Source organism: Canis aureus, chromosome 24, assembly GCF_053574225.1.
Source record: "Canis aureus isolate CA01 chromosome 24, VMU_Caureus_v.1.0, whole genome shotgun sequence".
In the NCBI taxonomy this organism is placed as follows: Eukaryota; Metazoa; Chordata; class Mammalia; order Carnivora; family Canidae; genus Canis; species Canis aureus.
Window position 1 is genome coordinate 28894706 of NC_135634.1, and position 27689 is coordinate 28922394.

The window sequence follows — 27689 nt, forward strand, 5'->3', positions numbered from 1 at the left end:
TGGAAGTGGATCATCATAAAGGTCTTCATACTCATTGTCTTCACATTGAGTAGGCTGAGGAGGGTAGGAAGAGGAGAAGGGGTTGGTCTTGCAGTTCCAGAGGTGGTAGAGGTTTCGGAAGAGGTAGAAGAGGTAGAAGGAGAGGTCGGAGAGGCAGGCACACTAGGTGCAACTTTACAGAAATACATCATAGTTTCTGACCTTTTTTTTGCTTCTTTTTTCTCTAGAAATGTTTCTATACAGTACCAAGCCTTCTCCCACCATTTGCTTTGGTTTCAGTGCCCATATCACGGAGGGGTTCATGTCATAAGAAAAAAAAAAAAGAAGCGAAAAATGACACTGAATAATTGGAACCCTTCTGCCAAATTGTCTAATGTCAGTTCATTTTCTGGCTCTGCTTCTTCTACATCTTCCTCATCATCAAGCATTGGTTCAGAAGCACTGATCTCCCTCAGGTCATCTTCTGTTAATTCCTTGGGGATGGTGCCTATTAGCTCTTGAATTTCTCCAAGATCCATATCTCAAAACCCTTCACACCTCACCTTTTTTTAATATATTCCCAATCTCTTCCATGTTTTCCTTGATTGGCTCTATTGTAAATTCTTTGAAATCATGCAAAACATATGGACACAGTTTTCTCCAGCAAGAATTTATTGTTTTGGGCTTAATGGCTTTCATGGATTTTCCTATAATGATGGCATCTTCAATGATGTAATCCTCTTATACTTTCATGATGTTCTATCAGGATTCTCTTCCATTGTGTTGGCAAAGCTTTACACAAACTGTCATGTGTAATGAATCTTAAAGGCCCTTATGATCTCCTGATCTAGGGGCTGAATTAAAGACATTGTGTTTGGGGGCAAGTAGACCACTTCAATACCTTCAGTGTTGAACTCATGGGGCTCTGCGTGGCCAGGAGCATTTCCAGTATCAGAAGAGCTTATCGGCAAATATTTCCTGACTTCAGGGACAAAGCGTCAATAGAACCAATCCAGAGAAAGGGTTCTTGTTGTCCAGGCCTTCTTGTTCTACAACCAAAAGACGGGCAGCTGGTGCTTACCTTTCTCTTCAAGACTTGGAGGTTAGCAGCTTTATAGATAAGGGCAGTCCTGGTCATAAATGTGACTGTATTTCTACAAAATAGTAGAATCCCTGCCTGCCTTAAACCCTGGTGCTTGCTTCTTTTTCTAACTAATAAATGTCCTTTGTGTCTTTTTCTTCTCCCAGAATAAGGTACTTCTGTCTATATTAAAACATGTTCAGGCAGATATTTCTTCTCCTCAATGATTTTCTTTTTTTTTTTAAGATTTTATTTATTTATTCATGAGAGAGAGAGAGAGAGAGAGGCAGAGACACAGGCAGAGGGAGAAGCAGACTTCCTGCAAGGAGGCCTGACGTGGGACTAGATCCCAGGACTCCAGGATCACGCCTCCGGCCAAAGGCAGGCACGGAACCACTGAATCACCCAGGGATCCCCTCCTCAATGATTTTCTTAACAGCATCTAGAACTTGTCTGCTGCCCCTTGGTCGGCAGAAGCTGCTTCCCCTGTTATCTTGACATTTTTTAAGCCAAATTATCAAACCATCCTTTGCTGGCATTAAATTCTCCAGCTTTAGAGCCTTCACCTTCCTTTTGCTGCAAGTTGTCATATAATGACTTTCCTTTTTCTTGAATCCTATTAGAATCTCTAGGTAGGCCTTATAAATCCTGCACCCACATAAAAGCTGCATTTTCAATACGACATAAAAAGGTATTTTGCAAAAAGTATAAGGGTTTTGCACCCACTGGCATAGCTGCAGTGATGGCTTCACAGATTTCCTTTTCCTTTTTCACAACTGTCCTTTACCATATTCATTCATCTTGAAATGGTGGACAATCACAGCTGTAGACTTCAATCTATGGTGCATATGAAGCAATTCAACTTTTTCTTATAATGTCATGACTTTTCTCTGCTTCTTGGGAGCACTTCCAACATCACTAGTGGCACCTTGTATGAGTTCTATGGTGTTTTTCAAGGTTTATGGTATTGCACTAAACACAATGAATAGACAAGAATAGAGTGGCTCAGCTGATTAAGCATCTGACTCTTGATTTTGGCTCTGGTCATGATCTCAGGGTCATGAGATCGAGCCCCAGCGTGGAGCCTGCTTGAGATTCTCTCTCCCTCTCCCCCTGATCTCTCTCTCTCTCTCTAAAAAAAAAAAAAAGAAAAGAAAGAAAAGCACGCAAGAACCATGAGAGATCACTTTTAACTGGGCTATGCAATTTTAAAATGAGATGAACTGTTCATGCAGAGATGATTAGCATCACATGGCATTTTAAATGGATATTACCAACACTTGAGCTTACCACACTAGCAACAGGAGGTTGCTACAAAATTATTACAATAGTACAGTTTTACTATGATTAATTTTTTGCAGTTATGATTTAATACTGCATCTTTACATTTATTTACATTTTTCTCAACTGCAAATAGCACCATATATGGTCTATGAGGGGTTTTGTGTGCAAGTTTTGATAAATTTTAACTTCTTAAAATAGACTTGTCTATATTTTAAAAGCAGACTGGTATCTACATATATTTTATGCATTCACAACATACCCTTTTCTTAATTTTTTTTCAGTATTTCCAGGCTATATGGCTCATCTATATGTTTTTTCAAATTTTTTGCAAATCTCAGAAAACTTTCCAATAAACTTGAAAAAAATCCACATATAAGGGACGCCTGGGTGGCTCAGTGGTTTAGTGCTTGCCTTTGGCCCAGAGCGTAATCCTGGAGTCCCAGGATCAAGTCCCACATCGGGCTCCCTTCATGGAGCCTGCTTCTCCCTCTGCCTGTGTCTCTGCCTTTCTCTCTCTCTCTCTTTCTCTCTCTCCCATGAATAAAAGCTTTAAAAAAAATCCACATATAAGTGGACCCATGCAGTTCAAATCCATGTTGTTCAAGGGTCAACTGTATTCTCTACAAAGGATTTATATCTGTTCTTTTAGCTAATGTGTCATTTAAAAGGGCCAATTAAATTCTTAATACCAAGGGATAGAAAATATTCTAAAACTAAGAAGATACAACATTTGAGAAAGATTCACAAAGGTATAAAGCATTCAAGGCAGTGTGTGTTCTGGCCAAAAGTACGGGACCGAAAGGCAACAGCCTCCTCAATGGTATCTCTGCTTCTTTTCTCATCACCCTAAACAGTCCATCTTTAAGATAGCAGCCGAAGTGCTACTTTAAAAAATGAGTCATATTATGTCACTTCTCTGCCCCAAATCTTCTACAGGCTTCCTATAACATGTCAAATAAAAGTCAAAGTCCTCAAAGTTACCACAAGGTCCTTAATCTCTGGTCTCAGCAACTATTACTCCCCCCTTGCTTACTATATCCCAACATACAGGCCTCGTGTCAGGCACTCTTTTGCCTTAGGACTTTACACTTATACTCTTTTGGCCTAGAATGTTTTTTCCACAGATCTCTCTATGATCTTTTAGATCTTTGCTTAAATATTCCCTCATTGGTAGCTTTCTTCCTTGATCATTTTATTTTTTTAAAGATTTATTTATTTATTTATTTATTTATTTATTTATTTATTTATTTATTTATTTATTTTAGACAGAGAGAGAGAGAGAGAGAGAGGGAGAGGCAGAGACACAGGCAGAGGGAGAAGCAGGCTCCATGCCGGGAGCCCAACGCAGGACTCGATCCCGGGACTCCAGGCTTGATCATCATTTTAAAATACAAGCCTCCATCCCAATCCCAACCTGGCATTTCCTATGCTCCTCCCTCACTTTATATGAGTCAGCAGCCTTCACCACATTCTGACATTCTGTACCATATACTTTACATATTTATCTTATTTTCTGTCCTAGCCTACTAACACAAGTCCTTGAGGGGAGATATTTTTTGTTTGTTTCCTGCTGCAATAAATAAACAACTTGATTAATAAGTGAATAAATTATCTGAGTGCTAGGCCTAACTCTACCATTAACTAGTAGCCTCATCCTGGGAAAGTCACTTTACCTCTCTGAGCTTCAGTTTTCTCATCTCAGAGCTAAATACAAAGAACAAATGAAATAATGCATATATAAGTACTTTAAAACATAAACATTACTGCCCAAATATAAAAGTTGTTGTTGTTGGTGGTGGTGGTGGTGTTTTTACAGCCACTTCATTGCTAGGTAGAATAAAAAAGTTCTACATGGTAGAAAAAAACACAGGGACAAAATTGTCAGTCCAGTTACCAATGCATTAATAGCACCTAGGAAACTATTTATCATTCAGCTATATACCTGCCTAAATGTTTGTTATGTGTCACTGAAGACCTACGTATTAACACCAAAATTAAAGCACACATTATTTGCTTGGGAATCCAGCTTTTATTTTTACATGTGGGGAGGCAAGGCCAATGCTGAATCCTTGCCTATAGGGCCTTCTCCATCTTGTGGTCCTGCTAGTGCACATTTCTACAACAAAGCTGTTAAGATGAGGCCTGGTCAAAGAACATACTTGCCAATCACAAGCTATTGAGCCAAAAGGAATGCTAGAAAGCATTATCCTGTGTACGCCTGAGAGCTCACTCAATACACAGGTAGTTCTCACTCTAAGCTCCTAGTGTCATCATACTCCTGAATTTTCCCAGGTAACCCTCCTCAAACCTTCCTCCTTCTGATATTCCCTATGAGGTGAACACAAATTCTACCGCTCCTCTCAATGCAAATGTCACTGCCACTCGGACAAAGGTCATATGGCAAAGAAAAGGAAGCCTGGTGGAAGAGTATGACAAGAAATTCTCCCAAGCAGTAAATGAATGTTGGAGTGTTAGAAGCAACATGGATGCCAGGCTCCCACATGGGCACATTCTCATCTTGAACCTAGTGACAATACTATGGAAATTAAGAAATTGGGAAAGGGTCATCACATAGAAAGACATTTGAGATTAAAAAGACTCCAGTAGAGGGTGTTTGGGGAGTCCAGAGATGTGGCTAAAAAATAAAATTTATTTTCCCACAAAACAAATAGCAGTGATTCTTCCTACTCAGCTGGATTCTGGAAAGCCACATCTGAGAGTGTTTTCAATCATGTTAAAGTAAGCATATTTTTAAAGTATCTCTTTGAGTTTGCTCATGATAAGGTCTACCACGAACTATAGTTAATTATCTCCCTATTATCATGAGTCTTGGAATCACAGCTGAGATTGGAAGGATTTATGGTGGGACTTAAACCAGAAAGAAAATCATCCAGCAAGCACTACCATGGATCCCAATGTAATTGATCCACTATAGTCCTTTGTCTAAGTCCTGGGGCAGCAGTGACACAAGAGGAGGATGAAAGGTGTTCAACGTAATAGCTCCTGGTCTATAAGACACCTGTGATTCTGCTGACACTCTATACATAAGAACTCAGGGAAAGTTCACAGGGGCTTTCATTGCTGCTCACACTATTTTGGCCAAAGGTATGCAGAACTAAATGGCTGTTTCTCAGTGTGGATCAAACATGTTGCTTCAACTGAATCCCACTCCCTAGGGTTTCAGTGATAACATCCCAGTTACTTCTGAAAAAACAGATCTGGCACTGTCTGATTTTGAATGCCTTAAAAAATAACCTGTATGTTGTACTAGACCTATGAAATTTCATTCATAGGAATTATTTTACTTTTATTTACTTTATACACAGCATCATTCCAAATGGAAAATCTGAGACAACTTACCCCTAAAAAATACCTAATATAATAAATAATGAAAATGAGATTAAAAAATGAATCAGTAAATAGTTCCCAAAATACTTGGCAGTAAAAACTGCAGATAGTTTTACCTGCTCTGTCTGTGAAAACTGAAGAAGGCACAGAGCATGGAAAATGCACTCTGATATATATGTCTCCTGCTACCCTCAAACGCATTCATAATATTAAGCCAAAGCATGAAAAAGTGCTCCAGGTGAGACAGCCCAGCTGTTAGTCTTCACAGTGGGCAGCAGTCCTGGGGAGGCTTTGTAATTTCTTGGATGCTTATCCAGTCTCATCAGTCCAATATTTTGACAGCACTCCACATCTAAAAGCAAGATGGCCCCCAGTCCTCAGGCTCTCTCTGGAGTTGGCTTTTCATCCTGGGTTGCTGAGGCTCAGGACTGAGACTCACATGGCAGCACATCTCCTGGTCACAAGATCTGGGGTGAGAACAGCAGAGAAGGTGGCTGCTCCCCAGATCCAGCTTTGCTGGAGACATCCTACTACCACCTATGTGCCTGCATCTTTGTTTTACCCAAATCTATTGAGCCAATCTATCATGATTATATTTTCAAGTGTTTAACCAAATGGTTATAAATTTCAATAATTTGATTAAATGCCCACATGAAAATGGTCATTCAGCCAAATTAAAGAGGTTTCCATTACTTGTTAAATCATTTTTACTTAAACAATTATATTTATATATGCTTATTTTTAAATATTTTATTTATTTATTCATAAGAGACAGAGAAAAAGAGGCAGAGACACAGGCAGAGGGAGAAGCAGGCTCCATGCAGGAAGCCTGATGCAGAACTCGATCCCAGGATCCCGGGATCACGACATGAGCCAAAGGCAGGCACTCAACCGCTGAGCCACCCAAGCTTCCCATTTATATATGCTTCTAATTCAAGAGTATACATTTAACCCATGTTCAGATCCATGGAGCAAAATGGCAGGTAAGGGGGGAAAAATGATTCTTCTTTTTACATCAAACTGGATGTCAAGATAACCAACTAGTTAATAAAAGGGAAGTTTCTTTTTATAGAAATATTCTAGTTCATAAATAAAAGGAAATGCTAGAATTAAAAGAGCACCATCCTGCAGCCTCTAATAAAATAATGGATCTAGGCAATGATCATTAAGGGCTGGTAACTTAATTATTCAGTTATTAAATGCCTCCTAAATGGTTTACGTACCCCACCTATGGACTCTGATCAGGACTCTAGCTCCCAGTTCTTGGAAAATATAGAAGAATGACAAACATGATCATTCAATCTAAACTGAAGGAAACAGTGCAGAATAAGTTATCTAATTTCTTGAAAAAACAAATTACAAAGAAAAAGAAAGGGATGAACTTACAGATTAAAAGAAACTAAGTATTTATACCAACCAATTACAATGTATGGACTCTATTTGGATCTTGGTTCAAACATATGGACTCATGGGATATTTGATGATATTTTAAAAACTGTGTTTTTGGTGTGATAATGGCATTGTGGTATGTTTCCTAGAAGCTGCTTATTTATTTATTTATTTACTTATTTACTTATTTACTTATTGAAAGAGAGAGAGAGAACATCCAAGTAGGAGGTGCGGGGGTGGGCAGAGAAAGAGAAAGAGTATCTTAAGCAGGCTCCACACTCAGCACAGAGCCTGACTTGGGGCCCAATCTCACAACACTGAGATCATGAACTGAGCTAAAATCAATATTTGGACACTTAGCCAACTGAGCCATCTAAGCTCCCCCCAGAAAACTGGTCTTTTAGAGATATATACCAAAATATTCATGGATGAAATGAGATGATATGTGAGATTTGCTTTGAAATAACCTGAAATGGAGGAGAGAAGTAAGAATATACATGAAACACACTCAGCCCTAACTGATAACTGCTGAAGCTGAGTAAGGGAGGCTTCATTACCTGAGTTTAATTTTAATATATTTGAAATTTTTCACAATAAAGAACTAATAAACAAATATTTTTTAAATCCACTGAAAGAAATAATACTGATAGAAAATTCTTTATAAGATAACCAGACCATTGATTGTTTTAGATGCAATACAAGTAATTTATGGGTTAATCCAAAGCCCACCAGAAAAGCACACTGTGGTGCCTATGGAGATGTGTGGACCAAATATTCCCTAGTGAATGTCAGGAGCCCAAAGAGAAGAGTAGTGTAACCAACAGCTCACAAAATCACTCCAAAGGGTTATCAGTAGTACTGTTAACTGTCTTATATTACAGTGTCCACCTTATACATATCCTTGAAAGAAATTTCTTTCTCATTCTAGATTCTGGTTCTAGAATCTAGACTCTACTTTTTGAGGATTCCCCCAAGCATGTAGATTTTCGGTACCATACCCATTAGGATGCCTACTAACAAACAACACATGCTGGCAGGGATGTGAAGAAATTGGAATCCTTGTGCTGTGCCAATGGGAATGTAAAATGGTCAGCCAATTGTAAAAAGATGAGATGGCAGTTCCTCAAAAAATGAAACACAGGATCACCATACAATCCAGCAATTTCACTTAAAAGTATTTTCACTAAAAGAACTGAAAGTAGGCTCTTAAAGAGGTATTTGCACCCATGTTCATAGCAGTTTTATTCAAAATAGCCAAAAGGTGGAAGCAACCCATCTTCCTTCAGTAGATGATGAATGGATAAACAAAATGTGGCATATACATCTGGTGAAATATTACTTGACCTTAAAAAAGGAAGGAAATTCCAACACGTCACAACATGGATGAACCTTGAAAACATTATGCCAAGTAAAATAAGCCAGTCACAAAAGGATAAATATTGAATGACTCCACTCATCAGAGATATCTAGAGTAGTGAAACTCCAAGAGACGTGAAGTAGAATGGAGGTTGCTAGGGGCTGGCTGAAAACAGAATGTACAATTATTATCTAAGGGATACAGAATTTCAGTTGGGAAAGATGAAAAAGTTCAGGAGATGGATGGTGGTGATAGTTGCAAAATAGTATAACTGTTCTTCACGTCACTGAACCATACACTTAACAGTGGTTAAAATGGCAAATTTTATATTATACATATTTTACCACAAGTTTTAAAAACTGAAACCAACCATACGACTAACTGACTGAACTTCACAATGCTGCTAGAAAATATAGAGCCAAATTTGTGGCCAACTTTTATAAATTATATTGTATTACCACATGCACTACTGGTATATTTCATTTTTCATATTTTTCTTTGGTCTAACATTTACCTCATTCTAATGTATGCTATTTTGCTTGTATCTATTTGTTTTCCTTTATTTTGTTCTATAACAAAGCCCAGGATAAATGGTTGGAAAGAGGAAGAGAGAGACAGAATATTCCACTTTATATTATCTGCAATATGGGGTTCTGTATTTTTCTAAAAAAATGCTACTTGAGTTAAATTCAATAATAATTAACTCTAATTTTTTTCATTCTCCATATCTACATTTCTCTTCTAAAAAAGCTAATTCACAGAGAAACAATAGATATATAATTGTTTCTTTTGCACATCCTATTGAGCATATCTTCTCTGCAGGAATTTAAGAAATTACTGCCATATTTGTAAAATAAATTATATAACTCTTCTTCATTTTCAAAACTTAAAAAAAAAAAAAGGTGGTCAACTGGATGGTCACTATATACTAGGATAACACAACTGATCAACTCAATAGTGGAGGCCAAAGGAAAATCATGGTACTTTTTGAGAGCTCTGTATTGATTCAGAAAGATGAAGCCAGTCTCATTTAGCAACATGATGAGAATGGCCTAACAGAAGTTTAATAAGGGCTGGTCAGTACTGGGCCAACGTTAGATTAGTTGTCCACTAATGCAATCTGTTATCCTTCAAAATCCCTGAGTTATGGGACTCATCAGGTATTATGCAAAACAGATTATGGATCAAATGGAACTAATGTTGGGGTCAATCGCCTGGGACCTGGATCAGAGTGTGCTCTGACTGGGAAGACCAGGTGGCCCCTGGGGAGCACCTCCCTGGCTGTCCTGTGAGCAGCAGTGCCTGAGATCTGACAGCCAATTCCGTCACCGCTATTCTAAGTGCCTTGGTGCATATTAGCTCATGACATTCGGACAACAACCCTATGGAGTAGACATTCTTCCCCTCATTTTACAGATGAGGAATGGGGCTTAGGACAGGTAAGGAGCTGGTTCTAGACTCATATCTGACTGCACAGGTCTCTGTGGATTTGGAATTCTTTATAGACTACTCCACAGCTCTTGTGTGTGTGTGTGGCAAGGGGGACTTATTTTCTGGCTCTTACATGCATTCCAAATGGTTGAGGTTGGTGGATGCATGATAACCAACCATTATTGGATTCGGATTTACTCCTTTCTACAGTGGGTTCAGTTCCATTCTCGGAGCACAGAAACCCCCACCCACACTCCAGCTTCCATATTCTAAATATATCCCCCTTAGACCCTCCCCACCCCAGAATACACTCTCAAACTCCACAGCTGTGTTTTTCTGGACCAGGACCAGGTGGGCTGCACCATTCTAAGCAATGCCACACAATCCAAATGGGATTTTCAGCTAGGTCTCCTCCTCCTTCCCTGTATTATCTGACCTCTTCAGGCTCAAAAATAAAAATAAAAATTGAGATCATAGCACACATGAGAAAGACATATAAAACAAAATATATCTTAAAACATGTCCCTAAATGACCAATTATTGTCCCTCAAAGGTGCTTCAGATTATATGGGAGGAAGGCCTGTTTTTGTTTCCCCAAGTGCCTCATCACTTAAGAAGTTTGCACCAGTTAGCAGCCTGCTGTTCTAACAGTCTTGTGAATTTAGATTGTTTAGTTAATTATAAACACATTTCAAAGTCATTCTTTCTGGCCTTCTTCCTAGAATGAGTGACTGCCACTCCACAGCTCACAGAATGGTCTTCAATGGTTTTCAGTCAAGGTTCAGGGAGAAATATGCCACACCGGGATTTGATTATTTACCAACATAATGTTGGATTCAAGCCAATGAGACACCAATATATTTTCCTTTGAAGTCTGACATATTGCCTGCTGCTTTCAATGCTGTTTTCTTGGCTAGCAGACAAAATAACTGTGGCTGTTTCAAAATTCACCTCCAGTTGAAGTCGGGGCGGGGGGGCAGGGGGATGTCTTGGATGTCTTACGATTGGTTCATCTTACAGACACTGATCTCATTCTCCTCTGGGGTGCTGTAGGTGAGGCCCCTGGACTGAGGTGCATCTGCAGGTTTATGCCAGCCACCAGCCCCGGCCCTGGAATCAGTCCTTCCACACATCTATTCAAGAAACAGTCTGGGGAATTCTTGGCACCCTGGCTATAACAAGGTCATCAGCGCATTTTCATGATATCTTGGATTGTCTTTTGCTCCCTCTCATTTGAGAAGCACTAAGAGAACCTGACAAAGAAAACATGTTTTACAAAGGTTTGAGATCACAGGGTCATTGCCGTCAGACTAGTGGGAGCCTAAAAAACGCACCCTAAGAACTCATGGAGATACCTCTGCTATTGTCCCTGGTATCAACTCCTATACATTAAGATTCCTCACTGCAGAATCTTACCTTGCAGCAAACAGCCTCGGTGTGGGTTTCTAAATGATAGGATCAAAGGGTTTCTCATTAGAAGTAATTTTTTTTTATTTTTTTTCAAAAAGGCTTAACATTCTGAAATAAAGTAAATGCTCATTAATTAAGAAGAAAGGCTCTTATAGGCTATTTAATACCATTTCTCAATTGGTTAGGAATGACCACTCTCATTTAAATACCTCTAGTGACAGAAAACTCATCACCCTACATCAGTAGATGCTAGTAGCACGTATTAAAATTGCAAGGGTATAATCAGATCAATTCCCTACCTCTCACTAAAGAGCTATGAACCAGGTTTTATAAATTTAAATTAACTTTCAATTTCAAGTCATTCAGAAAGAATATAACAATATATATTGAGAAAATCTTGGAGTTAGTAAAACTTGTTGATATTAGATTATATAGAATGTAAGTCTGGTCTACCACATTGTAATTTTTTCATTTGTTTACTTCCTTTAATATATCTACATTCATTATTTTTCAATTTCAACTTTACTCAATGCGTGTTTATTACTCTTGCCAAAATATTTTATAATATACACTCTTATTATTGGGGGACATTATACTCCAGTTGTCTGAAGTCCTTCAGGTTTGTACCTCATTGTTTTAACATAATTTTAACAGCATCCATTCACCCTCAGAAGCATCCTACTTTGAATGATAAATTTTATGGTAAAGTACTGTATTTTAAAGTTTTTAAACTCAAGTATTTCATTTGTTTAAAATTATACTAAAAATCTTCCCAAATTCACAAATCTTCCCAACTCCTGACTTCTCTGCATTTTCCTTAATTAATAGGTTTTTATTTTATTTTGAAATGAGACATCTTCTTGACTACGCAGTATTTTTAATAAAATGAAAAGTTGTCCGGTGCTTAAAAACCACCACAACAGAGAAGCTGGAGCCTGTGCTCTCTGCGTGGATGGAGTGGCTCACTGCCAACGGGATGTCACTTTCATTAAGTTATTGAGAGCCAGAGAGAACCTTTCTCAGTCAGGCACAGCATGCTGGCAAATGTAATATGGATGTCCTCGTGCCTGGGAAAGCATTCCCTCCACTTGACCAGATTTCTTTCATCTTTGGGTGCCTCAGTTTCTCTGTCTCTAACAGTGCACAATAGTGCCCACCTCACAGGGCTGTTGTAGGATTAAAGGGACAATAGCCATAGGGCACTCTCAGCCACCAGGAACAAAGACATTAAGTAATTGCAAAATGTTCAGTTCTGCTTCTCCAGCTTGTGGGAAAAAGGCTCCTGCTGACTTGAAAGAGAGCATCATACACAGACGAGGAGAAGCCCACTGGGCGAGCAAAGCCTGTTACCTTCATTATCATTGTCCTAAAGTGCAGAGTACAGAAAGAGCAACAAAGAATCTTAAGAACTGTGACCACACAAAAACAAGACAAGGACTAACAAATGGGCCATGAAAGAAAATGTGAAAAAAAATGAACATCTTAGCCTAAGAATAATCTGTGAAGATTATATATCAGAAACTAAGGACCACCTATATATTCTTTGGTCACTTGATATAATGACACACTCATATGTTTTTCACAGTGGAGCATACCCTGTCCCTTGCGCTACACTTCCTTACGTTATCCACTCTAAATGCCTAATGGCAGTTCAATGACCATTTTCAGAGTGGATTAAATTTGAAAGTTCCTATGTAGACAGCATTCTGTAAAGTACATTCAAGTGATTAAACAATAGACAATAAAACTGAAAGTGGTGATACTATTTTGTCATAAAATATTAAAATTTGCAAGGATGAAGAATGGGTTGGGACAAATAGAAAGTGCCACTGGTGCCTTGGTGAACTCACAGTCAAGTATATGTAAGACAGTCTCCTGTACATCAACAAATGCTACTGACATCAAATAGGGGAAAATGATAAATAGTAGGAGAAGTCATTCCAATACTATTTTCCCAGCAAAAGCTGTAACTCAAGAGTCCTTCAGAGCACTCTGGGAATTCACAGAAATTTACAAATCAATTTGCTAAATTGGCTTGGCTGGAAATCATGCTTTCGTGCATAGATCCAGCTGAAAGGCATTTCTGCATCTACCATACTTGCCCGTGGCTTCCTCCATCAGTACTAAGAGTCAGGGGGCATCACAAAAAGAGCGTGGGCTTCAGGGTCAGTTAGACTTGGACTCAAATTCTCTCTCCATCATATCACTGGCTGAGTGACTTCGGATAAGTCACGTGAGCACTCTGCGAAGAGGATTACATACTCCTACCAGCCTTTCGAGGTGCCAGGAGGATTAAATGTCCAACATATGTCAAAGAGCCAAGTGCTATATACTTGGTTTAACCTTTTCAGTCGAGCTATAAACAACCCAGAATGAGAGAAGCCCACCCCCAGAACCATCTGCTGCTTCTCTCTACTGCAGGCCAGGTGGACAACAGGGAATGAGAACAGTTTTTAAAACATTAATATAAAATGCTTGCACATACTTAACCCAAATAGAGACCTTAATTTAAGCATGTGTAAGAGCCAAACTGCAGTTCTAATAATGTAAAAATTATTGGATGTCAAAAGATACTGTATTTTACGATCTATAGAATTCTGCACTTGTAGAAATTAAACATGATTCATCTCTTTTAAAAGCCACACACCTTAGCCATTCACAGTGGGTTTCCTGAGGACTGCATGCTGCCAGATGAGCCTTCCGTCTTGAATATGTAAGATGTAGAAGCAAAGGAGCAAGTGTCGGAGCACTCTGTCAGCCCTCTTATTCTATAGGGTGAAAAAAACCAAGGCTTGGAGAGGGGAACGTGCTTGCCCAAAGCCCAAAGCCAAACACTGAAGACCATGGCTTAGGATTCTTAGGAAAACCCCTATACACCAAAACCAAGACAAATAATAATAATAATCTCATCAGTGAGCTTTATTCACTGATACTTCCAAATCTGTGGCTGAACATCACTGCCTGCCTGTGCTGGGGCTCTCCTGTGGGAAGGAAGCTTTCCTCCAATAACACAACAGAGGGAAACCTGCTAAGATAGGTCAGTCTTGTTTTATATTTCCCAATAGGACATGGAACTGAATTTCTAACATGCCTGGGGATGAAAAATCTGAAAGACAAAAAGATCATCAAAATAACCCTTTGAGCACTGATGTGACATCTGCCATCCCCTGGGAACAATCCTAAACCTACAACTCCAATAAAATGGCATCATCTGAACATAAGTCCTCAGAGGAAAGTTAACAAATTAAATATTTAGCACACATTTTTAGAGTGTCCATTATGTTCTTTTACTCCAAAATCAAATTCTTCATTTAAATTTCTGAGCATAATAATTCCTAACCACTGATCAGTGTATTTTAAAAGGTGACAGCCCATACAGAGCAAGATTTACAAACACCTAGGCAGAATTAGCTCCCTGTTTCATAACTCTGCAACTGTTAATCATCATTGATTACTAATTCTGGTTCCATCTCTGTGAATAAGCTAATGTTATATCCTGAATAGGCTAATTTAGAGATGGGTCATCCTGAGGCTAATTTCCAGCTCAAAGACACCTCCATGCTTAAAGCAGTTTTACATCAAAGGCCCTTGTAGGAGACCATCATCAAGATCAGGGTAGAATGGAAGCTAGAGGAAGGTATAAAGTCAGAGGACTTCAGGATTTCAGAATAGGACAGATCACAGAATCTGTATAAGTGCTGATGGGAAGGATCCAGAAGCTAGGAGAAAATGAAAATCCAGAGGACAGAGGCAGTAATCCCTGAAAGAGTAAGTAGAGACAGGCCATGGGGGGTGCCCAGTGTATTGCTGGAGGGATGGGGGGAGGGCGGAGGCTAAAAGGAAGAGGATGTCAGAAAGAAAAGGGAAGGAACAGAGGAAGGAGGGAGAAGAGGAGGTAGGCAGGCAAAATAAGTGCCAGGTTAGAGACATTTTGAAGGAAGTATGGGTGACATTCAACATGGAAGGAAGGAACCATGAATTAAAAACGACCTCATCACCAAAAGATTCGGAATCTAATAGAGTTCTGCTCAACCAAATAATTGTATATCGTAAATATATACTCCGAGATTAGACTTTATTCTGTTTAAGATGTTTTAATTGATTATGCTAAGTTCATAATGGAAGAAGAAGAAATTACTCAATTAGATTGATTTTTGTGGAATAACAACTCAAAACTACTTGAACCCCAGCCTTTGACAAAATTACATATCAATGTACGGGGTAAAAAAAAAGCTCTTCTAGGAAAGAAAAACTCAAAACTGTAAATTATCAGGTTAATTCACAGTGTGGACGTAAGAAATAGCAAATACACAGTTTGATATTTGGTTTGCAAAGTGAGAAAAGAAAGCATATTAAATTCTATAGAATAAGCTTTTCTGATCCCAGAAATTCTAAGAACTCGATAGTTTTTTTGGCTCCAATGACTTGTAAATATCTAGAAGAGCCCAGATTTTGAAGCCCTGAGGACACTTGCTAAAACTCAGAAATTTGGCACTAGTCTTTGCACACAATTTGGGTTTTCTTTCAGAGTTGATATCTTACCAAATACAGCCATCTGTGTTCCCTCTGGGAAAGGTTCAACTGTTCTATTGCCATTGACATGATGTTTGGCTAGAAAAAAAAAAAAGAGGGAGAGAGGAAAGAAAGAAATACAAGTTAAGTGTAAAGTTCCACACACATACTAACACATGTCATTAAATGTGTCAAAGAGCCTATTTCTCATTTTTAGTTAAAAATGGCACCAAAGTTTACCCTTTTATGAGAGTTTCAATTATTTTGTTTTTAATCTCAGTTACTGAAGAGCCTAGAGATGGTCTAGTTTCAAGCATGTAGTTTTACAAATGAGGACGCCAAGGCTTGAGCTTGTGCAGAGCTGGTGGCAGCAGAGCCAGCCCAGCCCCAAAACTCCTGACTCCTAGCCAGAGGCCTCACAGCACCAGGCCAGCCTCTGAAGAACAAGGGAATCTCAGGGCTCCAGGGGAAATTGGGGAGGCTTCATCTGAAGACTCCTGATTATCAAAACACTGACCTAATCAATGAAGTGAGCTGTGAAGACAGCAGGGTAGCACTGGAGCCAACTTTTCAAAAAACAGAATAGCAGGACACACCATTTTACTACAATTCAAGCACTGTTTCCAGGAGCCAAAGATATTTGCCTTCTTAAAGACCAGATGGGATATTCCTTCCAATGCTTCTTACTAATATTCATCCACCCTTGTTCCCTCCGCCAATCATCCTTCCCACCCTGTGCATATTAAGAACTTAGAAATAAGAGGTGACCAGGTTATGGTTTTCCAGCAGTAACTTGTTCTCATCACCCCCCAAACTGCAGTCAGACAGAGCATATCTGAGTATGATCCATCTAAGTGTATTTTACTAATATCCTCAGCAATTTTTTGATATGGGCATTTATGTTGAAAATGAAAAGAATGGCTGAAAATCCTTGACACTGCGTCCTCTAATACATATATTGTGATGTCCTGGGTCCTGTTAGATTTATGGAACACTGGCATAGGGCTCAGCACTAGAGCTAGGCTCTAAGGGGGCTAGGGAGAGTAGGACACAGTTCCTGCCCTCGTGGAGAGTGCGGTTACCTTCAAGAGGTAAGAATGTCAAACTTTATCAGAAAGCTTACAATTATTTGTTAGTCCTGGAATGAGGACTAAAGGTACAGAAAGAGTTCACAGCAGAGAAATAGCAAGCTGGGAGGTAAGAGTCAGCAATGTGGAGGAAGTGCAACCAGCGCAGAGTCTTAGAGAAGAGGCAGGGTTTCGAAAGGCAGAGAGTGAGGAAGCAACCTGAATGAGAGCCAGAATGGATGTGACAGAAGCATCAGCTCAGGCCAGAAGAGTCTCATCTGGGCATAGTACAGGTGATATGTTGAGAAGCAGTGGCAATGAAGGATGGATTGGTAGGCAGGGACCAGGGCATGGAAGGTCTTGAGAACCTAATCCAAACTCTTGGAACTCCAGGCAGCCTCTACAGCACACTGCAAGTCTTTTAGAACCTGAAGCCTTATGAGGCTCAGTGGAGTTTAGACAACATCTTCAGGACACCATCAATTCAGGGACTCTCACTGGTTCTTCAGGGATAGTGGCACTATCTTAGTAACAGAAAACATTGGAAGGAGGGAAGAGACCAGCCCAGGTCCCAGGTGACCACAGGACCTTGTCAAGCACTCATTGATATCGTTAGAACCATTGGTTGCTGAATCCAAAGAAATGTGATAAGGCCTGACATGGAAGTCACAGTTCTATTCTATGGTCAGCACCCCACAGTGCCTGCCTATGGCTCTAAAAATGTTTGTCTTTACACACATCAAGAGTTGTAAATCCATTCAAACTATTTGATCCACTAATCCCACTCATAAAAATTCAACCAAAGGAATAATACAGAGGAAAAAAAAGAAGGTGACACATATAATATTTATTACTTGTAATAACAAAATTTTAAAATCAATTCAAATCCAAAAGTACTAACATTGCTTAGAAAATTATAATTTGTGATTTATCTAACACATGTAATATTATGCAACATATTTCAAATAGGGCATTTGAAAGACATATAAAAATGTGAAAAAATACTTGAGATAATAAGTGAAACAATCCTATTACAACACTGGATGTAGACTGCAATGACAATTAAAATATGAATGCTTATAGGAAAAGGGAAATGTTTCTCTAGCAGACAAACACACAAGAATGAAAACAACAAGGGAGATCATGCAAGATATTTACCTTTAATAATTTCCTTTGTCATTGTTAGATTCTCATTCTCTAAATGAAAATATGTTTGTTCAGATTTTTAAGAAACAACAAAATTATGTATTAAAAAAATTTTCCCATAGTACTTGATTTCCCAGGCCAACCCATCAAGGCTTATTCATAGCCCGGCCCAAACAATACACATTTACAATGAAAAGTGTAGCCTATATGACATCACTTCTAATCTCAAAAGCACCTCCAACACAAGATGACCTTCCACTCCAAACATGGCCACCTACCAGCAACCCCACCCCTGGGAATAGGACTATTGTCCTACTTTCTAGGCATCCTTGCCTGTTCTTGAAGCCTCACTATCCACATCTAATCTATCACCAAACCTAGCTAGTTTTACCTTCCAGACATCCAGAATCCCTCCACTTCTTCCCTTTACCACTAAACCACTGTGGCCTATATCATGGTCTCTTTGCCTGGATTCCTATAAATACCTCTAGGTCATCTATGTCCCCTCTCCAATCCACTCTTCCCAGTTCAAACACAATTAATCATTCAAAAAGAAAGACAAAGTCACTCTATGACACAAACTCCCCAACCTCCTCCCCCACCTTCCATGGCTTCCCACTGCTTTTTAGGCTAAAGTCAAAATTCTAATGTGGCCTTCGAGGACCCATGTGGTCCGACCACCTGAGTCCCTCATTCCCTCTACTACTAATGCTTTCTTGGGACCAACGATTTTCTACAGCACTCACCAGAGCTGCACTTTACACTTAGTCATTACCTGGACAAGGAGACTACCAGCACAGGAAGGACATGGCTTATAGCTCCTTTGGGTCACCATTTTGATAGCCCCTGCTCAATAGGGCACAAAGCACAGGTGTTCAATAAGTAGCTGTTAAATTAATGAAGGAAGACATAAACAATGCTAAAAGGTCTCTCTTCAGCCACTATGAAGGATATATTATTGCATACACTAAAGACATATCTTTCTTCATATGTACAATTGTCCCTAACACAAAATGATCATTGAAAATGGCCACCCAAAAGCAGTTTTCCCATTCAGGTGCCAGAGACCAAGGAACTCCTCTCTGTTCCATTCCATAAATGTCTTCACCTCTCCCCTTCCTATTATTCACCTACCCTCATCTGAGAATGTGGCAGTGCCTGTGGAGGCAGGAAGACTAGAAATGCTACTGGAAGTGGAGAGGAAGGAGGAAGTTCATATGCAACCCTCTCCTGGATGCTCAGATCCCCTTGGATCCTGTCTTATCTTTTATTCTAGAGCGCAAGGCCCAAAGTAACAGGATCTATAAAGCTAATTTGGCATTTTCTTCTGAACTGCAGCTGAGTCAGTTCCTGGACAGCAAAGACACAGCATTAGCCAAGAAGAGATAGCATAGTGTCAGCAGCTTAAGGACTCGGGCTCTAGATCAAGACTGCCTTGACTTTGAACCTCAGACATCCCACCTCCTAGCTGTAGGAACATGGCTTCATTACTTAACTTCTTTGTGCCTCAAGTTTACTCATTTATACCAGATTCCTCATTTGTACCTACCTTGTTGGCTGCTTTGAGAATTAAATTTTTTGATATAGGTAAAACACTTAGAACAGTGCCTGACACATAGTAAACACCCCCTAACTGTTAGATAGTGTTCTCATCTATGTGTCAACTTTATTTTTCACAAGATCTGAGTCATTCCTGACTTAGTCATTCCTGACTCAAGTTTGTGGCACATGATATACCTTTCCTCTACTTCCGTGCTCATAGCAGACATCACTAATCAAGCATAGCATACCTTCTTGATCTCCAAATGGGACCAGGAAATCTTTTCTTAACCTACCATCCCACAGAGTCCCTTATTATTTAGATATATGTGCATATGTGATGAAATTGGTTTTCATTCCTTTTTTTTTTTTAAAGATTTTATTTAAATATTCATGAGAGACTCAGACAGAGAGGCAGAGACATAGACAGAGGGAAAGGCAGGCTCCCTGCGGGGAGCCTGATGCAGGACTCGGTCCTAGGACGCTGGGATCACACCCTGAGCCAAAAGCAGACACTCAGTCACTGAGCCCCCCAGGTGCCCCTGGTTTGTCATTCTTGGTCTAAGTGAATAAAACAGAAAGATGGACAAAAAAAGAAGCCATTTCCTTCTTGTTTCTATATGATAAATTGCAATTTTAAAAAATCCTTTGAAAATCTCCAAAACTCTATATATAGCTTTAGGGATAAAAGAAAAGGGGGAAATTAAGTGCTACTTCCATTCCATAATGTAAGAATGGTGAGTTCTTAAAAATCAAGCCATGGCAGTTCTACTAGAAATCGAGGTTTAGCTTCTGAGGGTATTTTCCTATTGAAACTGCTGAGGCAAGTATTTGGGAGCCAAAGAACCAGAGATCCTTTAAACACATTACATAGGTCATTAAGACTGGGGGGAGGGGTGGGCTAATTTGGGAACCTAGTGAGCATTTATAATTTTTTTTTTTTTTCAAAATTGGTGGCACATGTCACCACAGGAACAATCAAACTGACTAAACAGAAAAATCATTCATTGATTGGATACTAACTATTGATTACCGGCAGAGCATGAAATGGAGACGGGAGAGGGTCAATGACAGGGACATCTGTTGCTCAGCCACAGCAGGGTGGATGCCTCCAATCTGGCTAAACGGGAAGATATCCCTGCCGCCACTCCATGGGGGCACATTCCAAAGCCACATGCTCCAGGAGGACAACCTCTGCTGATGGCCATGACGTGTCCTCAGTCAAGGGTATATGAGGACAAGGAATAGATTTTCATTTATCTTGAAAGCCCAGTGCTTATGGAGCAGTGAGGTTAATTAGAGCAAGATTGGGTCAAAGTCAACTATCAGAGAGATGTTGAAGGGGATTTGGGGGACATGTTTAAAAGCTTTAGAAGATGACATGAGCACTCTTTTTTTCTTTTGTTTTGTGAATATCTAATGCACTTGAAGCTTTATGACTGTTTTCTTTGAAAATAATACAATGAAATTATTCAATAATATATCTGTAATAATACAAATTCAGACATAAACCAACCAGTGATTAGCATAATGTCCTATGCCGAAACAGAGAGAGCTAAAACTTCTATCTTCTGAGTGAGGAGAGTGAGCGGAAATGAGGCAGGTAAATGGCATGGAAGTGAGGGACTAGAGGGTGGGCCCCCAGACCCTGACTATTCTCCTGTAGGGCCAATCTCCTCCAGTCTGGGTAATGATGGCAACACCACCAAATTCAAGACTGCAGGAACTGTGCTGTTGCTAACCTTGTAGTAGGGAGTCTTACTCATCTACTGGACCTAGAACCATCCCAGGATTGGAACAGCCCTGTGTCCGACTAAAGCCTACTTGTCAGCTAACAATGGAAGCTCCTCCCAGTCATGCTATTAACCCTGCAAAAACCCAGCCTATACTTCTCAAGTGTTACTACCCATCATTCATGCTGCTACAAAACTCATTGGTGGTGATTAGCTTCAGTTTGGGGCTAGAGTAATAAAAGTACCTTTATTCGTGTGGTAATAAAAATCTGTCAAAAATCCATCAAGCCCACAACAAAATATAGTCTCACATTGCCTCTCATTGTCTGTTTCTTTGTGGCTTTTTCTCCAGGTCACAAATTCCCAGGGTCTCAAGGTACAAGTCAGACTGGAACTAAGCAGGTTTCATATTTGGTCCCCAAGCCCTGGCTTTTGACCAGCCTCTCCTGCCTCTAGCAGAAGGACCCTGGATCACACTGACCAAAGCATTCTGGGCCCTAGTCCTGCCAAGGCGCCCTCTATAGCATGATTTGATTTGATTACTGTGAGCATTGACTGTAGAGAAAGAGGAGCCAGAGTCCTAAAGATGCATCTGTCACCCAGTCACTGAAATATGGGACAGGTCCACTAGGAAAAGAGAGGTAATGGTGCTTCTAGAGGCACTGTGGTTCCATATTGTTCTTATATACTGTGGCCCTTTACATAATTTTCTATAACTTCTGACTGTGATGTTTTGAGGTGAAAGTCAACCAAGAATGGGTTTTGCCCCCTAAAAGTGTACTCTGCATGTGAGGAGAGGAAGGCTGGGCAGTTACAAGGCAGTGGGCAAGTTGCTGGGACACTACTCAGCCTGCGGGCCGACCTCTACTCTCCACCTATCCTATGTCCAGAGAAGTCTGGGTCCTTCTTACTGACTGCTGAGGTGCGTGCTAGAGGCAGATGGAATTTGCAGCTAGGAGAGGCTAGCAAGGAGTCTCTGGTAAAGGCAATGCTGGAAATGAGACAAAAGTCCTCAACTGCTGTGGGCAAAGAGGAGAGCATTCCTCTCAAAGCTCAAGGAGGAAGGGAAGGCTACCCTCACTGTCTTCCTCACGTGGTGACCAACAACTATATATAAGTGGGAGCTATACAAAAAGCAAAAGAAATCAGATGGAACAGTTTAAGATTGTAGCTCTAAGAAAAGAATTTATATACCATTCAGGATTTTACCCTCACCCCCTGATCGTTGTCCTTCCTCCAGTTAAATCCCACCCACCAACACCATTCTTCCTTCTCTTCTCTCTTTGCTCTGTGCACAGCAAACCTAAGCTGCATCTCTTGGCCAGTAAAGAAGCCAATGCCCCAGCTCAGGCAGCCCCCAAACCTCCCAGGGTCCCTCGGCAGAAGCCCGAATTTGACAATGTCAGAGCAGAATGGGGCAGAACAAGGCAGGTTCTTACCTGTTCCTAAACCCCAGCCTACACAATAACACATGTTGATGAAGCATAAGCTAATACTTATGGGTGAGGTCTTTGGCTCATACCCACTGGCAATTACATCTTTTTTTTTTTTTTTTTTTTGGCAATTACATCTTGAGTGTTTAGTACATGCCAGATACTAGGTGTTGTGGGAGCAAAGATAAATTTCATGGATCTTACACTAAGAATCTCTATTTAACCACAAACTTGTTGAGAGAAACCTAAGGGAAGATTTCCAGTTGAAAGAGTCAGAGAGCTGAAGATAGGAATGTGTTTTAAGAAGAGTATGACATGATGCAAGCATGGGACATTCTTGTTGTTCATGAAGTGCCTGCTATATTTTCTGAGGTCTGCTCGGTGCACAAGACCACGAGTGTGACTACAAACCCAGAGCAGACACACCATATGCACATCCCCTCAGACACAGGTCCTTTTTTGTTCCTAAGAAAAATTGACCTAGAGTGGTCCTACTATGCTCCTGTGTTCCCAGAAGCCACAGGATTGACCTGGAGAGTGAGGGAAAGTGAACACAGAGTACCCACAACAACAGTGCACCAGGCAAGCTGGGGCCCCTAGAAACTGGCATCAGAAAGACTTCTCCATGTGCCAAAGAAGGCTTCCACAATTCTGTAAAAGACAGCCACAGCCATCCCACTGCCACAGAGAAAGTGGAGAATGACAGAAAAGGCATCACAGATAAAAAAATCTCTAAATATATAAATAACAAATAAATGCACGAATAGATCCCTACCACATTGAGATATCATTTCTAAGTCATGAAAATGGCAAATTTACAAATCATTGCTAGGTACCAATGAAGGTGTAGGGAGACGGGCCTTCTCAGATGCAACTCATGGAAGTGAGAATTCAATACAATAGAATACAATCTATTTGGAAAGCCATCCAGCAATATGCATCAAGACCATCAAACGCATTTAGGTCCTTGACCTAATAATTCTAAGTACAGATATTTACCTTAGGAAATTAGAACTGAACCAAAGGTGTGCAAAGATGCTTACAACAGAATTATTTATAATAGTGAGAAACTGTAAGCAACCTAAATGACCCAACAAAAAGGAGATAATGAAGTAAATTATGACACAATCTTAAAGTGGAATATTGCATGGTAATTTTTAAAGTATGATCATAAATAGTTTTTTTTATGGCATCAGGAAATAGGAATAAGAATTTAGTGGGAAAAAAGCAAGATACTAAAAAAGGATCCTATTCAATTAAGAACAAAGGCACAGAAAGATGACCAGAAGGAAACGGTACAACAGTCTATGTGGCTGCGTGTATATGCCGAGTTATGGCTGATTTTTCTTCCATCTTTACACTTTTATCCATTTCCAAATTTTTCTTGAGCAAATATTTCCTTGATAATCAGTAAACTACAATAAGCAGAAAAAAACTAAAAGGCAAACTTGAAATAGAAGAAATCTAGATCCTATTAGGTCTACTTGAAAATTATAAAATCTAAATGTTTTGAGTAGAGAAAGCCTAAAACTCTCTTATGAAAGTAACCAATGAGCATATTATTTCCTGATTAATCACATAAGACCTCACCAAAGCGCCCTTTTCTTTGCAGTTTTAAATACCATGAACTCTCTGGCTTGCTCCTTAAGATATTGCACCCTAAGTAATGAGCACTGGAACTGTCCTAGGACTTCTAGACTAACTCAAATCAGGTGTATCACAGGCCCATTAGACACTCTGTGATGAGGGCCATCTCGGACTTGTTCCTCACCTGGGTAGGGCTCATAAGCAAGCAAGTGAACTCATAAATAGGTATGTGAGGGGAGGCGGAATGAAGGTTGGCAGAGGGACTTAGGGCATATCTTCCTCAGTAAGTCCAAGCACAGGGATCCACATTCTGCCCCAATAACACCACAGTTCAGAAAACAACTACTGAATACTCGTCATGTGCCAGGCACTGGGTTTGTTGTTGGTGACACAAAAATAGTAAGACAATGTCTGCCTTCTCTTCATCCTTCACAGACCACCAACTTCTAGGGCTGCTGATCAGGTTTAACCGACACAAGGCTTCTGTATTAGCAGCACTGCCTACAGCTCTTAACATATCCTGTTACCCCACTATCACCAGACTAGCATGAGTTCCCACGCTACATTATTCCAATAAAGCATTCCATCATCATTTATTTCATTTTTAGACAAATTTCATTTTTACTTTGTAATGCTATTAGTTACATTTACTTTATTCTTTTTAAAGATTTTATTTATTTATTCATGAGAGACACAGAGTGAGAAGCAGATACATAGGTAGAGGGAAAAGCAGGCTTCCTGTGGGGAGCCTGATGCAGGACTTGATCCCAAGACCCTGGGATCACGACCTGAGCCAAAGGCAGACACTCAACCACTGAGCCACCCAGGTGCCCCATTAGTTACATTTAAGAACCATGTCTAACTTAGGCATCTGTGACATGCATATAATATTAATTGATAGACAATTTCCACCTGACTTTTATAAAAATCTCCCTGCCGCCTCATAACACAGATAATTCCTAATGACAACCAAAATTAGCTAATCTTGAGAATAGAATTTCCATTTAAAATAAGGTTATCGCTGAGTGAAGTAAGTCAATCAGAGAAGGGCAAACATTATATGTTCTCATTCATTTGGGGAATATAAATAATAGTGAAAGGGAATATAAGGGAAGGGAGAAGAAATGTGTGGGAAATATCAGAAAGGGAGACAGAACATGAAGACTCCTAACTCTGGGAAACGAACTAGGGGTGGTGGAAGGAGAGGAGGGCGGGGGGTGGGGGTGAATGGGTGACGGGCACTGACGGGGGCACTTGACGGGATGAGCACTGGGTGTTATTCTGTATGTTGGTAAATTGAACACCAATAAAAAATAAATTTATTTAAAAAAATAAAATAGGGGATCCCTGGGTGGCTCAGCGGTTTAGCGTCTGCCTTTGGCCCAGGGTGCGATCCTGGAGTCCCGGGATCAAGTCCCACGTCAGGCTCCCTGCATGGAGCCTGCTTCTCCCTCTGCCTGTGTCTCTACCTCTTTCTCCCCCTATGTCTATCATGAACAAATAAAATCTTTAAAAAAAATAAAATAAAATAAGGTTATCTAAATAAATAAATAAATAATAAATAAATAAAGTTATCTTAAAAATAAATAAAATAAAATAAAATAAAATAAGTTTATCTTAAGGATTAAAATCTATATGTCATCCCGATGAATATGACATCTCTGTGAATAAGAGTGTTGAAAATAGTGGTACTGAACAATGTGACAGTAAATCACAATGCTTTTCTTTTTTTTTTTTTAAGATTTTCTTTATTTATTCATGAGAGAGACACAGAGAAAGAGAGAGGCACAGACACAGGCAGAGGGAGAAGCAGGCCCCACGCAGGGAGCCCGATATGGGACTCGATCTTAGGTTTCCAGGATCACACCCTGGGCCAAAAGCAGGCGCCAAACCGCTGAGCCACCCAGGCTGCCCCCACAATGCTTTTCTTTTAGTCTAAGGTGCATGCTTCCTGTTGATCCTAAAACATATTTTGGATTTGTAAGATCGATGTTAACATAACTCTGTGTGTCTCTCATGAATAAATAAATTAAATCTTAAAAAAAAAACTCTTAAGGGGCATGCAGAAATCATACTTTTTAGTATTATTTTTTAAATGCTGCCCTTCAAAGACTTCTAGGGGACCCCAGCTTCCCTGGCTGCATTGTTTTGGTCCCTTACTCATAGGCGAAGCAAAATTATCTACTATTTCCCCAGCATTTGTCAATGTCAATTCTGCCACATTGAAGTAATCAACGTTGTACAGAGTATCTAAGTCCTGTGAATGTGATTAAGGCATGAGACCACAGAGGGGTTTCCTCAACCCTTACTAGAGTGCTGGTATCACTCTGGAGCCTAGCTGTATGCCTCTAATACCATTAAGTCGGCTTTTACAAATGGTTCTGTACGCCACGTGGAAATGGGGCAGCCACAGCATGCAGCCGGCCTTCTTTCTTCCTCCTTGTGAACATGTTGGCAGCCTTCAGCAGGAAGCACATAGCCCCTCAATGGCACATAGTGGGCCTGGAGGTTGCATGAGGTGCTGTCAGCTGTCAATCAGCCAACGGGGAGAGATGCTCTAGTTCCTCCTCCTCCCTCCACCCCCACCCCTCTGACAGTGATAAATGATCAGGCCCTCTGCTCAGCTGAGCCTGACCCGCCCAGACCTCCCCTTGCAATCTGTTTCAGACCAACACCAACCTTTCCTCCCAACATTCTCCATCAGCACTACAAAGGGGCCTGCTACAGGGTAAGGTCAGATCTGTCTGCTTTCTTGTTGCTGCTCTTTCATGAAAAGGAATTATTACTTTATTTCTAAATGGAAGCTCCTAATCAAAAACAGAGTATGTTGTTATAAGCCTACGTAACTTGTCTCAACTCTCTTCTTACATTAAAAATGAAGGAGATATAGCTAAATATGGGATTCTAGCAAGAAAGAGGAAGAGTCATAGATACAAACAAATATCAATTTAGCTTCCATTAAAATCAATAAGCTTTCCATTTATTAAATTATTATCTGTTGTTGGGGGTAAGGAGAAAGAGACAAAAGATTCTAAGGGGAATAAGATATTGATAAAGAGATAGAACATTAACACTAAACATTAACAAGATTCACTAGAGATTAGCTTCTATAGTACATTGTGCTCATGTATAAAGTTGTTTCAGAATCATTTGTAAAACGATTGGCACCAACCTTTTGCATTAAATAATCCATGCAGTGGAATAATATGCAACCATTATAAAGAATGAGACAACTTTATAGGTATAGACATAGATCTACAAAATGCACCATTTATTGAGGAGGATTTGGAATCAAAGAACAGGATAATGTGTACAATGTGCTACAGTTAATTTTTCTAACACTCTGACTTTACTTTTTGAACTATGGTGCGTGTGATGTAATACACTTTCAAA

The 27689-nt window shown here is 39.9% G+C and overlaps 1 protein-coding gene across 10 annotated transcripts in view; it reads right to left on the bottom strand.

Moving 5' to 3' along the window:
* MSRA (methionine sulfoxide reductase A) overlaps positions 1 to 27689 on the bottom strand; it is a 427028-nt gene that overhangs the window by 241218 nt on the left and 158121 nt on the right. For 6 of the 10 annotated variants that reach the window (XM_077868666.1, XM_077868665.1, XM_077868663.1 and 3 more), the window contains exon 2: positions 15822 to 15890. The exons of 3 other annotated variants lie outside the window; for them this stretch is intronic. In XM_077868666.1, coding sequence (XP_077724792.1) covers positions 15822 to 15890 — 69 coding nt within the window. Of the gene's footprint in view, positions 1 to 15821; positions 15891 to 18016; positions 18056 to 18395; positions 18456 to 27689 lie in introns of those variants that run through there. One more of the 10 variants, XM_077868672.1, reaches the window with a different exon arrangement.